The sequence below is a fragment of the Giraffa tippelskirchi genome, chromosome 4, assembly GCF_054371585.1.
Source record: "Giraffa tippelskirchi isolate mGirTip1 chromosome 4, T2T-mGirTip1v1.2.pri, whole genome shotgun sequence".
Lineage (NCBI taxonomy): Eukaryota > Metazoa > Chordata > Mammalia > Artiodactyla > Giraffidae > Giraffa > Giraffa tippelskirchi.
Window position 1 is genome coordinate 205409240 of NC_137278.1, and position 14705 is coordinate 205423944.

Consider the following 14705-nt stretch of genomic DNA (forward strand, 5'->3'; position numbering starts at 1 on the left):
GGAGGACATCCCAAACAGACCCTGTTTGGGGTTCAGTGGCCCACCCTCCTGGACTGCATCACACCTCCTGTGTGACCTGGGCCAAGTCCCTGCCACGTGTGTTGGTCTCATCTGCAAAGTGGGGGGCTGGAACAGTGTCTGTGACTGGGGCCAATTAGCCACTCGGACTCCATATCACGCTCCACAGGGTTTAATATCCATGATATAAAGTTCTCACGAATGTGCATGGTCCCCACTGCTCTGCACCCCACGGAGGGCAGGCAGGCAGGCAGGCAGGCAGGGCGGGCTCTATCTCGTATCAACTCTCACACACACTTCTCGCATAGACAGAAACCTGTTCTGCCAAGAGTCCGGGCAGCAGCTGCAGCCATCGGATCAGGCTGGAGAACGGAAGCCAGGCCCACCAGGAGCTGACCAGCTGCGGGTGGCCGTCCACACAGACCCTGGGCCCATAGAGCTGGGCCTTCAGTAGGTTAACACGAGGTAGGGGTCCTGGACCAGAGGAGGGGCCTTGGCACCCCCCCAACGCCAGGGCCAGGGACTCTCAGGCGTAGGCAGAGCTCCCTGGAAGTCCTGAGGGGCAGGTGTGGGCCCTGGTCACGCCTCGTGGGCTGTCTCTGGGAAAAAGAGCTCGCGGCATCGTTGTACTGTGTCCTGCGGTGACACCACGCTGTGGCCGACGGTCCGGGGGTCGGTGTAGATCTCAAAGTCATTCCCGCCCTGCACATGGAGGAAGAAGGGCAGTGAAGGCATGTGTACACACATGGTGCCTGGAGGGGGCTCCCAGGTTTGGGGCCCAATGCCCACCCTGGCCTGGGGTCCCCTCCCCACACTGGCTCCTACATGGCTGCTCCTCCATCCCCCCTCAGAACCGCCAGGAGGCCCACCTTCTTCATCACATCGGCCCTGACTTGCTGTGTGACATGTGGCAAGTGTCCAACCAGCTCTGGGTCCCAGCCTTCCAATCTGTACAATGGGGCTGATAAACACCGACTGCTTTCTGGGAGTTTCCCAGGAGGTCTGTCCTGTCACCCCGTGTCCTGGCCCTGATCCGGGGAGGTAGGGGGACTCGGGCCGAGCCTGAGGCACACTTACAGGGCTGGTCTCGTTCCCAAAGAAATGGATGGTATCAAAGCAGTCCTGGTCCAGGCTGTCTAGGCAGTAGCGCTTGTCCCAGCCCTCGGGGAAGACGTCAAAGCTGATCATGCCTCCTGCAGGGTGTGTATGTGGGGGGGGCAGATGAGGTAAGCAGAGGGGTGGCTCATGGGGCCTTGGGCAAGGCCCTTCATTCATTTGTTCATTCATTTCAATAACGCCTAAGTGCTTACTGAGCACCAGGCGCAGGGTACGGACAGGCTCAGGATCCTCACAGGGTTACGATCCAGGTGGGAAGAGGGGCAGGAAGTGACCAGACCACCTCTCAGTTTATGTAAGTCCATGGCAGGGGTGCGGGGTGGGGGGTAGGGAAGCTCCCCAGCTGGTGTGGTCTGGGGACAGCTCTCCAAGAAGGTGACACCAAGCTGAGACCTCAGCCAGAGTGGCAGCTGCCCAGGAACCATACAATCCTCAGGGCAGAGAAGGGGCGTGCGGGTCCTGGGGTGCAGGGGGCGGGCCTGGGTTTCATTAGGAGACAAAAGGAGCCTCGGAAGGGCTCTAAGCAGGGGTGTGACAGGGGCTGTATGTCCACAAGGCTCCCTCTGGCCACTGTAGGGAATGGACTGTAGGGGGAGGTAGCAGTGAGGGTTGTCTGGGTTTAGGGGAAGCTTTGGGGGCTGGGGTCCCTGCCTGTGTTGGCTCAGCCTGCCCGTGCTGCACCTGGGGGACGGGGAAGAGTTTCTGAAGATGCTCGGGGTGCAGCCTGGCCTTGGCAGTGAGGCCCTGGGGTGGGCTTGCGTGGCAGACCTCTCAGGCCCTCCATGGGGTGGACGTACCACGGGAGAATCTCAGTCCTTTGCCGGCAAACTCGGTTTTCAGGGCTTCCACGAACTTCTCCCGGATCTTCTCCTTCTGCAGAAGGGGAGGGAACAGACTGAGGTTCAGGGGCCCGTTGTGTGCCAGGTCCTGGGCTGGGCAGACAGTGCCTGTGAGCTCACTGAGTCTGCCAGATGGAGGTCATGACCCCTACTTTACAGATGGGGAAACTGAGGCTCAGAGAGGGTCGATGCCTTGTTCAGGGTCACCCAGCCTCAGAGGCTGGGCCAGAAGTCCTGAAAATAAATTCAGGGCCAGGTGTGCTAGCGGAATTCGGGCAGGGTATCCTGAAGGAGGCCTTGAGGCAGAGACTCGAGGAGGAAGGCTGAAAGGATGGGACGGTCTGAGTCCTGAGTCGCAGTGTCCACCTCAGGGCGGGGCTCAGCCCTGTCAGCTCTGCCCAGCCCAGCCACGGCTCAGGGTGTGAAGAGCCAAGAGCATGCAGAGACCTGTAAGTGGCCCTGGTGGTTTAGACGCTAAGTCGTGTCCGACTCTTTGCGACCCCATGGACTGTAGCCCACCAGGTTCCTCTGTCCGTGGGATCTTCCAGGCAAGAATACTGGAGTGGGTTGCCATTCCCTTCTCCAGGGGATCTTCCTGACCCAGGGATCAAACCCAGGTCTCCTGTATTGCAGGCAGATTCTTTACCAACTTAGCTATGTGGGAAGTGGCAGCGGGCAAAGAAGTCAGCAGGAGGCGGGGACAATCACAGCACCCACCAGGCAGCAACGTGCCTTCACTGAGCACCTCCCACGTGTTCCTGGCCCAGGAGTCCCCGGCCCCTACCCCTCTGGGCGGGACCTTGGAAGTCTGCAGCATATCTATGAACACCAAGAAGGGGACACTCACTCACCAGCCCAGGGATTCCCCAGCCTGGCCTTGCTGTGGCCACAGAGGGGAACAGCCACACTGGGCCTGGAGGGGAGCGTCTTAGCTGCTGAGCTGATGGGGGCCATGGCCGCGGGAACGGACGGCAGGCTCGCTGTGGCCGAGGTACCGAGGTGGGCAGCCCCCATCTGGCCACCTCGAGAGATCAGCAGGATGATCAGCACACAGAGGGCCTGTAAGCCAGGCTAGAGAGCTTGGACACATCCCAGGGGACCAAGAGCCGCTGAGGATTTCAGAGCATGGGGGTTAAGGCACCCAGTTCTGCATTGTAGTCAGTCAGTGATGGGTAGGACTAGAAAGGGAGGAGAGGCAGGCGGTAGCCAGCAGTTTGGAGCCTGAAAATGTGGTGCAGGGAGCACATGAGAGATAAAGGCAGGCTACCTAGGTCCAGGCCCAGCCGCTGTGCCTCCTGGCTATGACTCTGAGTCAATTTCCTGGGATTAAGGATAACAGGTGTATTGAATGAACCCTCACAGCCTCTCACGGGAGCAGAGATGAAGGATATGACCTTCCCAGAAAGCCTTGGCTTCCCAGGGAGGCCAGCCCCTATCAGAGGCCACTCTGTGGGTCCAGTGTTAGAGGTAAGGTTGCCACAAGCTCAGAATAAATGGTCCAGGGCAGCTGCACTGTCTGTCTCCAGAGAACCAGGCTGGTCACCGGACAGCTCCATGTGCCAAGTCCAGCCTTAGCAGAGACCAGCACTGTGTCCTCAGGCTGGTTCACGTGCTCTCTGGCCTCAATGTCCTCAGCTAAGGAGGAGGACCACCTGTCCTCAGGGTCTGAGGGGCTGAAGGAAGGTAAAACACTAGTATTAGATCTGTGTTGGCGAAGGGCACCCAGAGCAGAAGGTTCATGTCCCTCTCCAGCATCAGAAGAGGGCAGAACAAGACCCAAAACACAAGAGGGACTCTCAGGCGTGGGGCTGTGGGAAGAGTCAACGTGCTCCATCTCATGAGATGGGAACTGTGATCATCCCCACTCTACAGGTGAGAAAACAGAGGCACGCAGTGGAGAAGCCACTTTTCCAGGATGCTGGGCAAGCAGGAGGTGGAGCTGGGATGGGAAACCTGGGCAGCCCGAGAAAGGGCCACCTGTCAATATGTGTGTGGGAGGAGGTTCTTGGCCAATGGTCCATCACCCACTCCAACAAGGAAGTCTCCATGCCTGCGGGCATTGCCTGTGGGCCTTGGGGCCCAGGGCGGAAATGGGGATGGGCTGGATAAGCTGGGAGTTGTCACCAAGTCCCACCCAGCCTCTGGGAAATGTCAGAAGGAAGCAAGCAGAAGCCCAAGTTCAAATCTTTGGGCTGCAACTCATGCCCTACATAACCTTGAGCGAGTCACTTCCTCTCTCTGAGCCTCAATTTCCTCATTCATAAAATGGGGATAAATAATATCATCTATTTCATTCAAAAAGTATGTTGCGAGCACTTTTGTCAGGCATATGCTGGACCCATGGATCTAGCAGCCAACAGCCACAGAAATCTCAGCCCTTAGGGAGCTTACAGCTTTAGTGAAGGAGACAGATAATCAAGATTTAAAAACAGGTGATGCACTGGATTAGTGGGTGGTGATGGCTGCTTGGGAAGAAAGAAAACTCTGAAGAGGAAGTACAAGGGGGCGCTGGGTTGCGTGTCATGCTTAGGGAAGGTGACACTTGAGCTGATGCGATGCAGGTGAGAAGGCACAGCCCCGAAGCAGGAGATAGTCTGCTGTCTCTGGAATTAGCAGGGAGGACATGGCTGTGGCAGAGACAGCAAAGGGGAGAGCAGCAGGGCAGGTCAGGGCACTTTCCTGGTGGTCCAGTGGCTGAGAATGCAGCTTGCAATGCAGGGGACATGGGTGCCACCCCTGGGCAGGGAACTAGATCCCATATGTTGCAAGACCTGAGGCAGCCAAATAAATGCAGTTTAAAAAGGGCAGCCAGTGGGAAAGTCAGAGATGGGCTGATATGAAAAGGCCTGGGGGAAGCCCTCCATCCCTGAAAGCTGAGGGCAGGGAGTGATGAGCAAAATCCAAGGCCAGGTCAGCGGGGGCAGCGCACTCAAAGGTGACAGGGACCTTGGTGTCTTCCCTGCACAGGGAGAAGGTGTCTGAGCCACGCAGACCCCTCAGGGCTCCAGAGACCATGGGAGGTTGGCCAGCGGGCCCAAGGAAGGACTGTTAAGCAGGGCAGCCAGATGTGCTTCAGAAGGTTCTTGGCGGCACTGCTGGAGAACAGATAGGCAGGGGGCAGAGGCACACACATAGGGGTGAAGGGATCTTTTTCGAGACCAACTCAGGAGGCTGAAACCCCAGGAATTACTGTTGGACTCTGTGGGGGTGGGAAGGCGGAAGAGATGCCCCAGGTGCTAGCTCAGGTGAGCAGGCGGCTGCTGGTGTGGTCGCCAAGGGCGGTCACCGAGCCAGCAGTGCTGGGAAGACACAGAAGTGCCAACAACCGTGGCACACAGCGGGTGTCTGAAAGGGTACCGGTTGAATCAGAACAGCCTGCCACCACCGATCCTTTTCATGGATAAGAAAATAAAGGCTCAGAGAGGTCAAGTGACTGAGGTCCTAGAGACTAAGGCTGACAGTGGCTGGTGGCACCTTGTCCAGTTCGGAGAACTCGATTCGCTCCTCCAGGGTGCAGCTCCGGCCGATGGGCGAGATGTTCAGCATGCCATTCCGGAACTCAATGAAGGTCCCACTGGGGGCGAGGGGGTCGGGGGGCAGGGAGCCAGAGAGAAGAAGAAGGGCCCTGAATTCAAATCCAGTCCCTCTGGGACTTCACGGGGGACAGGGATCCACCCCTGGACAAGTCAGGGCCTATCTGCAAGACTCCGTGCCCACCGCGCACCACCCCCCGCCGCCCTGCCGGGGAGGATGCCCAGGAGGGGCGGGATCTCACCGCTTCTTGGGCAGTCTGAGCAGGGCCATGTAGCGGAGGCAGAAGTTGATCAAGTCCTGCAGGAGCTCTTCCCCCAAGTGGTTCTGGATGGTCTGGGCAAGAGACATAGGGCTCTGAGGGTGGTGGGCATGGCGGCCCACCCCCTCCCAGGACAGAAGGCACCCAAGGACTGTTCCACTGTAGAAAAGTGTCCCAAGACCCACGGGTAGAGGCAGGGGGACTGACCTGCTTGGAGAGCAGCCGTCCGTGCTTATACTGCACCGTCCCGTTCTCAGCGAACACATAATCAAACTTCTCGATAACTTCAGGCCCACGTAGAGGCCGGGGAGAAAGAGAGCGTGAGACCAGACACCCAGAGCCAAGGAGAGAGGTGAAACCCACGATCCTTAGTATGGCATTCAAAGCACCCTTGTCCCATCCCCAACCTGCTTTTCCAGCCTCCTCGCCTTCGCAACTTGGTTTTTTTCCAAACATGCACACAAGCCTGGCCCATCCCTGGGCCTTCCCTCCTGTAGCTCCTTCTGCCTGGGATGCCCTCCCCCTTCACTTCTCCTTCAAGATCCAGTTCCCTCCTCTGGAAGTCCCCTGGAACTTCCCGGCAGAGGACATCATTTCTGCCCTGTGATCCTACAGGCCCTCAGAACAGGAACTTTTGTTTTACAACTTCCATCACTGTGCCATCGAGGCTGGCTGCATGGGGGCAGTTTTTGACTCTGACTGCCCCCAAGAAGTGGCTGGAGCATAGCCGGGAGGCTGCTACGGGGTCAGGTAGGGGGAGGGCACCCGGACAATGGTGGAGTGATAGAGACACGGATACAGGAGACTTGGACGAGAGGAGACATTTTTGGACTTGCTGATGAAACAGACAAGGGGTTGGGGAAAGGGGGCTTTCCTGATGGCTCAGATGACAAAGAATTCACCTGCCATGCAGCAGACCCAGGTTCGTTCCCTGGGTCGGGAAGATGCCCTGAAGAAGGAAATCGCAACCTACTCCAGTATGCTCACCTAGGGAATTCCACGGACAGAGGAGCCAGGCAGGCTACAGTCCATGGGGTCATAAAGAGTCGGACACGACTGAACAACTAACACTTTCACCCTTGGGGAAAAGTCGAGGAAGTCTCTAGGTGCACACAACTGCCAGAATGACTTTAGAATCCTCCTCTGTTAAATGAGATAATCATACCCACCCTAAAGCATAGTTGTAAGGATTAAGTGAAAGGAAGTTAATGCAAGGTCATTTTCAACCTGTGGTAGCTGTTACTGATTAGGCCCATTTTAAGGATGAGGAAATCAAGACTCAGCAGGGAGAACTGAGAAAGGAAACTATGTAAGGGCTTGATTCTGTCTACTTTGTTCCCTGCCGTTTCTCCAAAGTCAGCACAGTGCCTGGCATATAGCAAGTGTTGATGTGTTAGTCACTCAGCTGTGTCCAACTTTTTGCAACCCCATGGACTGCAGCCTGCCAGGATCCTCTGTCCATGGAATTCTCCAGGTAAGAATACCATTCCCTTCCCCAGGGGATCTTCCTGACCCAGGGATTGAACCCAGGTCTCCCACATTGCGGGCAGATTTTTTATCATCTGAGCCACCAGGGAGGCCTGGCACATAGTAGGTGTTCACCAAATGTTTGTTAAATCCCCGGAGCAAACATCTGCCTATTCACTCTGCTTCCTTTGCCCCACAGAAGCAGGACTGGGTCTTTGAAGGCACATTGCTCCAGGGGTCTCCCAAACTCCCCACACCCTCCACCCCCACCACCCAACTGTGGAATTGGTTCTGGTCTCTCCTCTTACCTTCATCACCCTCTCCCAGCTGCTCGGCAATTTTTGAGTAGTCAGAGCCGCCCACCACACCGATCTGCACCCTACTTCGCAACTTCTGCAGAAAGGCAGCCACCTCTGGGTCGATTTTCTGCAGGGAGCAGGGAAGCACAGGCTTTGTCGGCACATCTGGGCCCTCCACCCAGCCCTCACTCAGGGCTCAGAGTTCTGGGAGCCCATGTTCCACCCGGATCTGGGGCCAGTCAGGGTTCAGAACCCCAATCTCCAAATTAGAAGCGCTTAGGTTCAAACTCTGGCTCAAGGTCCTCAATAGCAGGATGACCTGAGCAAATGGGCTTTGCCTTTGCCTTAGCTGTCCCATCTATAAAGTGGGGATCGCAGTAGAACCTGGAGAGGGTCACTCTTAAGGATTAAATGAGACAGTGCTTGGAAAAACAACTAGCAACTGGGGCTTCCCTGGTGGCTCAGTGGCAGAGAATCTGCCTGCCAATGCAGGAGACAGAGGTTCATTCCCTGATCCGGGAATATCCTATATGCCATGGAGCAACCAAGCCCGTGAGCCACAACTACTGAGCCTGTGCTCTGGGGCCAGGGACGTGCACCTACTCAAGCCCGAGAGCCTGTGTTCCACAACAAGAGAAGGCCCTGCAATGAGAAGCCCAAGCACCTGCAAGGAAGAGTAGCCCCTGCTCTCTGCAACTAGAGAAAGCCCTCACTCGCAGCAATGAAGACCCAGCACAGTGAAAATAAATAAATAACCAAACCAAACCAAAACAAAAACAACTAGTGACTAATCACTTGAAAAGATGTCCCGCCAAGGAAATGTAAACTAATGAGTTTCAGTCCTTGTTACTCAAAGCTGACACTACCTAGGGTGGACATAGGACAAACATACTCAGATGTTGCTGGTCAGAGTGTAAGTTGGTATAGCCACTTGGAGGGTAATCTGGCAAGATCTAGTAAAACTTTACATGCCAGGACTCTGTCACCCAGAATTGCCCAGGTGTATATGTTCACTGGGATGGTTTATAACAGTGAAAAACTGCAAATAAGCTAATCAATTGGAGAATGGCACACAGCTGCTCTGAAATTCTATACTGTGGTTGCACAGAATAAGGCAGGACTGTGTTTCCAGCATGAGAGCGCGCCAAAACACGCTGTTAATGGTTAAAAGCAAGTTGCAGGAACTTTCCTGGTGGTCCAGGGGGTAAGACACCGAGCTCCTAATGCAGGGGGCCTGGGTTTGATCCCGGGTTCAGGGAACCAGATCCTGTAGCTGCAGTGAAGATCGAAGATTCCATGTGCCGCAACTAAGACCTGGTGCAGCCAAATTAATTATTAAAAAAAATTATGATATTGACTCTTTTTTTTTAAAAGCAAGTTGCAGAAGGGCACACACAGTATGATACCAGTTGCTAAAAACAAACACACACACACACACAAACTCACAACTTTGGGGATGGGGCTGGGCCGCAATCCTGACTAGTCAGAAGGGACTTTACCCTTCTCTGTTATGTTTTCATTCTTTACAAGAGAATATGTTTGTGAATATGTGTACAATTAAAAATTAACTTAAAATGTACTATGGACAGATCTAGGTGGATGGACAGCATCGACACTCTAGTCTTGTTTAGGCCCTGGGAGCCGTGGGAAGGCAAGGTGGCCAGATTGCTTCCTGTGCCCCCAGGGCCCTCATTCAGGGAAGGGGATGCCAAGACCAGGGTTCCTATAAGCCCCTGCCTTGCCACCCAGACCTAATAGCTCCTGCTCTAGGAGATCCTTCAGTAGGTCCTGGTGGACCCAGACTGGAGGGCAAGAAAGAAGTCTGCTTATCCACACAGCCAGCTTGGCGGGGGTGGGTGGGTGGGGGGGTGCTCCTCCTGAGTTAGATCCAAAGGGAGAAAAACTAGGTGTGGAGCAGAGGTTGGAGCATCAACCCAGTGAGATGCTTTTAGAAGGAAAACCGCACTCCCACCCACCCTGTACCACAACAACCCCACGGAGACCAGATCAGCCCCCACCCCTCACCTCCAGGAGGAAGAAGCCCCCAAACTCAGCCTGATGGTACAGAACCCGTCCCTCCCTGGAAGAGGAGGAGAATGGAGGTGGGGGAGAAAGTAGGGAAGGGGCTTGAGAAACTAAATGCAGGCCAGCCTGATTTTGCAAAGGGACGGCTCTGAGACCCCCCTTGCGCCCCACCGATAGGGACTCTTAACTAGGGACTCTTAACGCTTGGGTGCGCTGCCCTGTATGGAAACCCAAGGTTCAGACGCCAGCTCCGGGCTACTGGTGTGACCCAGGGTTGAACTGGGGGTGCGAACCAAGGCTAGGGAGACGGGGGCGGGGGGGGAGGGGGCGTCCCGAGGCAGGCCTGGTGGGGGAGGGGATTAGGCCCCTGCTCGCAGCTTCTTCCTTCCAGAATCCGACCCATCCGCCTCGCACCCAGGCAGAGAACGTGGGCGCCGATGCTCGGGGGGGCTGTGACGTGGGGAATCGGGAGGGCCCATTCGCAGTGTGCGGACCTGGGGTGTCAGGGGCCGGGTGTTGCGGCAGCCCACGCACGGTCCCCGGGGATCTGGGATCACGCCGCTGCAAGTCACTCATTCGGCTTCTGGGTGTCCGAGTGACACCCCCGACGGGAGCTTCTGAACGAGCGGGGTCCTACCTGGCGAGCCGGCGTGAGGGTCCCGTCCACGTCAAAAAGGCAGAGGACGCGCTCCTTCCTGCGGGCGCCCTCAGCGGTGACGGCCATGGTTGCAGCTCCCGGCGCCCAGCTGAGACGAAGGCTGGGGCCGCCGGAGCCGCTGGGGATAGAGGACGGACGGGGCGGGGCCTAAAGGGGCGGAGCCAGCAGGCAGGTCGGAGAGCGCCAAACTGGGGAGGGGCGTGGCTGGGGCGTGGCCGTGGAGTCAGGAGGAGCAAAGCCTCGCAGGTTCCGTCAGTTCAGTTAGTTCAGTCGCTCTGTCGTGTCCGACTCTTTGCGGACCCCACGGACTGCAGCACGCCAGGCTTCCCTCGGATTTTACCAAGCCGAACCGGAGGCGGGCCTGGGCCTCGGCCCGGAAGGGAGGGATGGAACCCGGAAGGGGGGGGGATGGAACCCGGAAGGGAGGGGCGGGCCAGCGTTGGCCCTTGGCGGGATGGTTCCTATGGCAAGTGGGAGCGGAACGGGGGCGGGGCCTCGAGCCCGCAGTGCAGAGTCCGCGGGCGAGGCCGGAGCTCAGCGCCCCGCCCCGACCAGTCCGCCACTCACCCCAGGGCGATCAGTCCCTCTAGGGCTCACCCTCTCCCTCCTAATGCCTTAGACCTACATATCTCCAGCTTTAAGAAATCTGATGGCCTTTGCGCAAGGCTCTGGACTTTGCCAAATGGTCTTCCCTGATCCTTACTTCTCCAGCTATCCTTCTGTCCACCCCATCAAGTGAAGTGAAGTGAAATCGCTCAGTCGTGTCCGTGTTCGACTCTTTGCGACCCGATGGGCTGTGGCCTACCAGGTTCCTCCATCCATGGAATTTTCCAGGCAAGAATACTGGAGTGGGTTGCCATTTCCTTCTCCAGGGGATATTCCCGACCCAGGGATCGAACCTGCGTCTCCTGCATTGCAAACAGATGCTTTTACCGTCTGAGCCACCAGGGAATCCCGTCCACCCCATAAGGCGTAGCTAATGATTTACTTTCTTTAAGAAATCTTTCTGGGAATTTCCCTGGCTGTCCAGAGTTTAAGACTTCAGGCTTTCACTGCAGGGAGCACAGGTGCCATCCCTGGTTGGAGAACTAGGATTACCTGCATGCCGGGTGCTGCGCTGCCAAAAAAAAAAAAAGTGTATATATGAAAAAAAGAAACTTCTTGGACCCCTCTCTATTCACAACTATTTAACCATCACGTTGACTTTGGAGTCAGTTCTAGGTTGTCTTCCCAGGTTCACCATCCATGTGACTTTGGACAAGTTAACTTGACCTCTCCAAGGCTTTTACAGATGTATTTCCATCTGTAAAATGGGAAGAACACCATCTGTTTTGTAGGGATGCTTTGCTCATGAAAAGAAATAATAAATATGAAAGAGCCCACAGAGTAGCCCCTCTCTGGATGTTGGTTTTATGGCAAATTTCGAAGTTCTTTCTCCTCTTGGAAATGCATTGGCCCTAGCTTTCTCCTCTCTAAGATTCTTTGTTTCCTCCTTAGAAGCCAGAATCAAAGGCCCACCTCCACTTCCCTCTGCAGTCCCATGGGTTGCCTGGGTAGGCATGCATTTTTGCTACATCCACAATCTTTACCCTGATACCTGTGATCGCCTCTGGTTGTTTTGGTCATACTGAGACCCATGCATCTGTTGCTGGCTAAAATCTTGGCTTTCTCTGCCTACTGAAGCAGAATAAAAAATACAGAGACAGAGTTTGGAGGAAATAGAAAGGTGGCTTAATTCTCAACCACTGGAGAGGGGAATACAGTGGGCTAATGCCTCAAGAACTGTGCCCCCCTTCATGAGGAGTCTAGGGGCTTATATAAGATAAGGAGTCACAGTCAGTAGCTGGTGATGAGGAACAAAGGTATTAGGATCTTAATTTCTTCCTCTTGCATTGTTTCAAAGACAGTCGTAGACTGGCTGTCAGTAATTCAATAATTGAGTCTGGCTCTTCTACCTACCTTCTTTCTGATACGTCACTACAAAGGGAAGGGTGTTGTAAGAATAAACACCAGATACTGGGTGTACTGAGAGACAAACAAGCAAAGAAATAACATCAATGTAATATGTGTGTTCCCTGATATGGGGGTCAGCTCCTCTAGGAATTTTTCTTTAATATTTATTTATTTGGCTGAAGCAGTAGGAAGCCGGGAGCCGGGGGCGGCGGATGAGAGGGGCCAGACCGGGCCGGGGGCCGGGGGTGGCGGACGAGAGGGGCCAGGCCGGGCCGGGGGCTGGGGGCGGCGGCCGACAGGGCCTAGGCCGGGCCAGGACCCAGGGGCCGGGGGCAGCGGCTGACAGGGGCTAGGCCGGGCCGGGGGCTGGGGGCCGGGGGCGGCGGCCGACGGAAAACTAGCTAATCTGATCACATGGACCACAGCCTTGTCTATCTCAATGAAACTAAGCCATGCCGTGTGGGGCCACCCAAGACGGATGGGTCATGGTGAAGAGGTCTGACAGATTGTGGTCCACTGGAGAAGGGCATGGCAAACCACTTCAGTATTCTTGCCTTGAGAACCCCATGAACAGTATGAAAAGGCAAAAAGATAGGACAATGAAAGATGAATTCCCCAGGTCAGTAGGTGCCCAATATACTAATGGAGATCAGTGGAGAAATAACTCCAGAAAGAATGATGGGATGGAGCCAAAGCAAAAACGATACCCAACTGTGGATGTGACTGGTGACAGACGCAAAGTCCGATGCTGTAAAGAGCAATATTGCATAGGAACCTGGAATGTTAGGTCCATGAATCAAGGCAAGTTGGAAGTGGTCAAACAGGAGATGGCAAGAGTGAACGTCGACATTCTAGGAATCAGCGAACTAAGATGGACTGGAATGGGTGAATTTAACTCAGATGACCATTATGTCTACTACTGTGGGCAAGGATCCCTTAGAAGAAATGGAGTAGCCATCATGGTCAACAAAAGAGTCTGAAATGCAGTACTTGGATGCAATCTCAAAAACAATAGAATGATCTCTGTTCGTTTCCAAGGCAAACCATTCAATATCACGGTAATCCAACTCTATGCCCCAACCAGTAATGCCGAAGAAGCTGAAGTTGAACGATTCTATGAAGACCTACAAGACCTTTTAGGACTAACACCCAAAAAAGATGCCCTTTTCATTATAGGGGACTGGAATGCAAAAGTAGGAAGTCAAGAAACACCCGGCGTAACAGGCAAGTTTGGCCTTGGAGTACAGAATGAAGCAGGGCAAAGGCTAATAGAGTTTTGCCACGAGAACGCACTGGTAATAGCAAACACCCTATTCCAACAACACAAGAGAAGACTCTACACGTGGACATCACCAGATGGTCAACACCGAAATCAGATTGATTATATTCTTTGCAGCCAAAGATGGAGAAGCTCTATACAGTCAGCAAAAACAAGACTGGGAGCAGACTGTGGCTCGGATCATGAACTGCTTATTGCCAAATTCAGACTTAAATTGAAGAAAGTAGGGAAAACCACTAGACCATTCAGGTATGACCTAGATCAAATCCCTTATGATTATACCATGGAAGTGACAAATAGACTTAAGGGTCTAGACCTGATAGACAGAGTGCCTGATGAACTATGGACAGAGGTTCATGACATTGTACAGGAGACAGGGATCAAGAAAATCCCCATGGAAAAGAAATGCAAAAAAGCAAAATGGCTGTCTGAGGGGGCCTTACAGATAGCTGGGAAGAGAAGAGAAGCGAAAAGCAAAGGAGAAAAGGAAAGATATTCCCATCTCAATGCAGAGTTCCAAAGAATAGCAAGGAGAGACAAGAAAGCCTTCCTCAGTGATCAGTGCGAAGAAATAGAGGAAAACAACAGATTGGGAAAGACTAGAGATCTCTTCAAGAAAATTAGAGATACCAAAGGAACATTTCATGCAAAGATAGGCTCGATAAAGGACAGAAATGGTATGGACCTAACAGAAGCAGAAGATATTAAGAAGAGGTGGCAAGAATACACAGAAGAACTGTACAAAAAAGATCTTCACGACCCAGATAATCATGATGGTGTGATCACTCACCTGGAGCCAGACATCCTGGAATGTGAAGTCAAGTGGGCCTTAGAAAGCATCACTACGAACAAAGCTAGTGGAGGTGATGGAATTCCAGTTGAGCTATTTCAAATCCTCAAAGGTGATGTTGTGAAAGTGCTGCACTTGATATGCCAGCAAATTTGGAAAACTCAGCAGTGGCCACAGGACTGGAAGAGGTCAGTCTTCGTTCCAATCCCAAAGAAAGGCAATGCCAAAGAATGCTCAAACTACCGCACAATTGCACTCATCTCACACGCTAGTAAAGTAATGCTCAAAATTCTCCAAGCCAGGCTTCAGCAATACGTGAACTTCCAGATGTTCAAGCTGGTTTTAGAAAAGGCAGAAGAACCAGAGATCAAATTGCCAATATCTGCTGGATCATCGAAAAAGCAAGAAAGTTCCAGAAAAACATCTATTTCTGCTTTATTGACTCTGCCAAAGCCTTTGACTGTGTGG

General features: G+C 54.0%; 1 protein-coding gene across 4 annotated transcripts; it reads right to left on the bottom strand.

Annotated features, from left to right (window-relative positions):
* Positions 1-174: 174 nt before the first annotated feature.
* PMM1 (phosphomannomutase 1) lies at positions 175-10310 on the bottom strand. Of its 4 annotated transcripts, none has more exons than XM_081587689.1 (9): positions 10195-10310; positions 7542-7659; positions 5974-6050; positions 5749-5840; positions 5448-5547; positions 2825-2995; positions 1932-2007; positions 1096-1211; positions 175-720 (listed from the first exon to the last, which is right to left on the bottom strand). In XM_081587689.1, the coding sequence occupies exons 1-9, from the start codon at positions 10279-10281 to the stop codon at positions 598-600; spliced, it is 960 nt and encodes a 319-aa protein (XP_081443815.1). In that variant the 5' UTR covers positions 10282-10310; the 3' UTR covers positions 175-597. The 4 variants fall into 4 exon arrangements, with proteins under 4 accessions (XP_081443815.1, XP_081443816.1, XP_081443818.1 ...); XM_081587690.1 differs by lacking the exon at positions 2825-2995 and adding an exon at positions 8718-8846; XM_081587692.1 differs by lacking the exon at positions 2825-2995.
* Positions 10311-14705: the final 4395 nt, after the last annotated feature.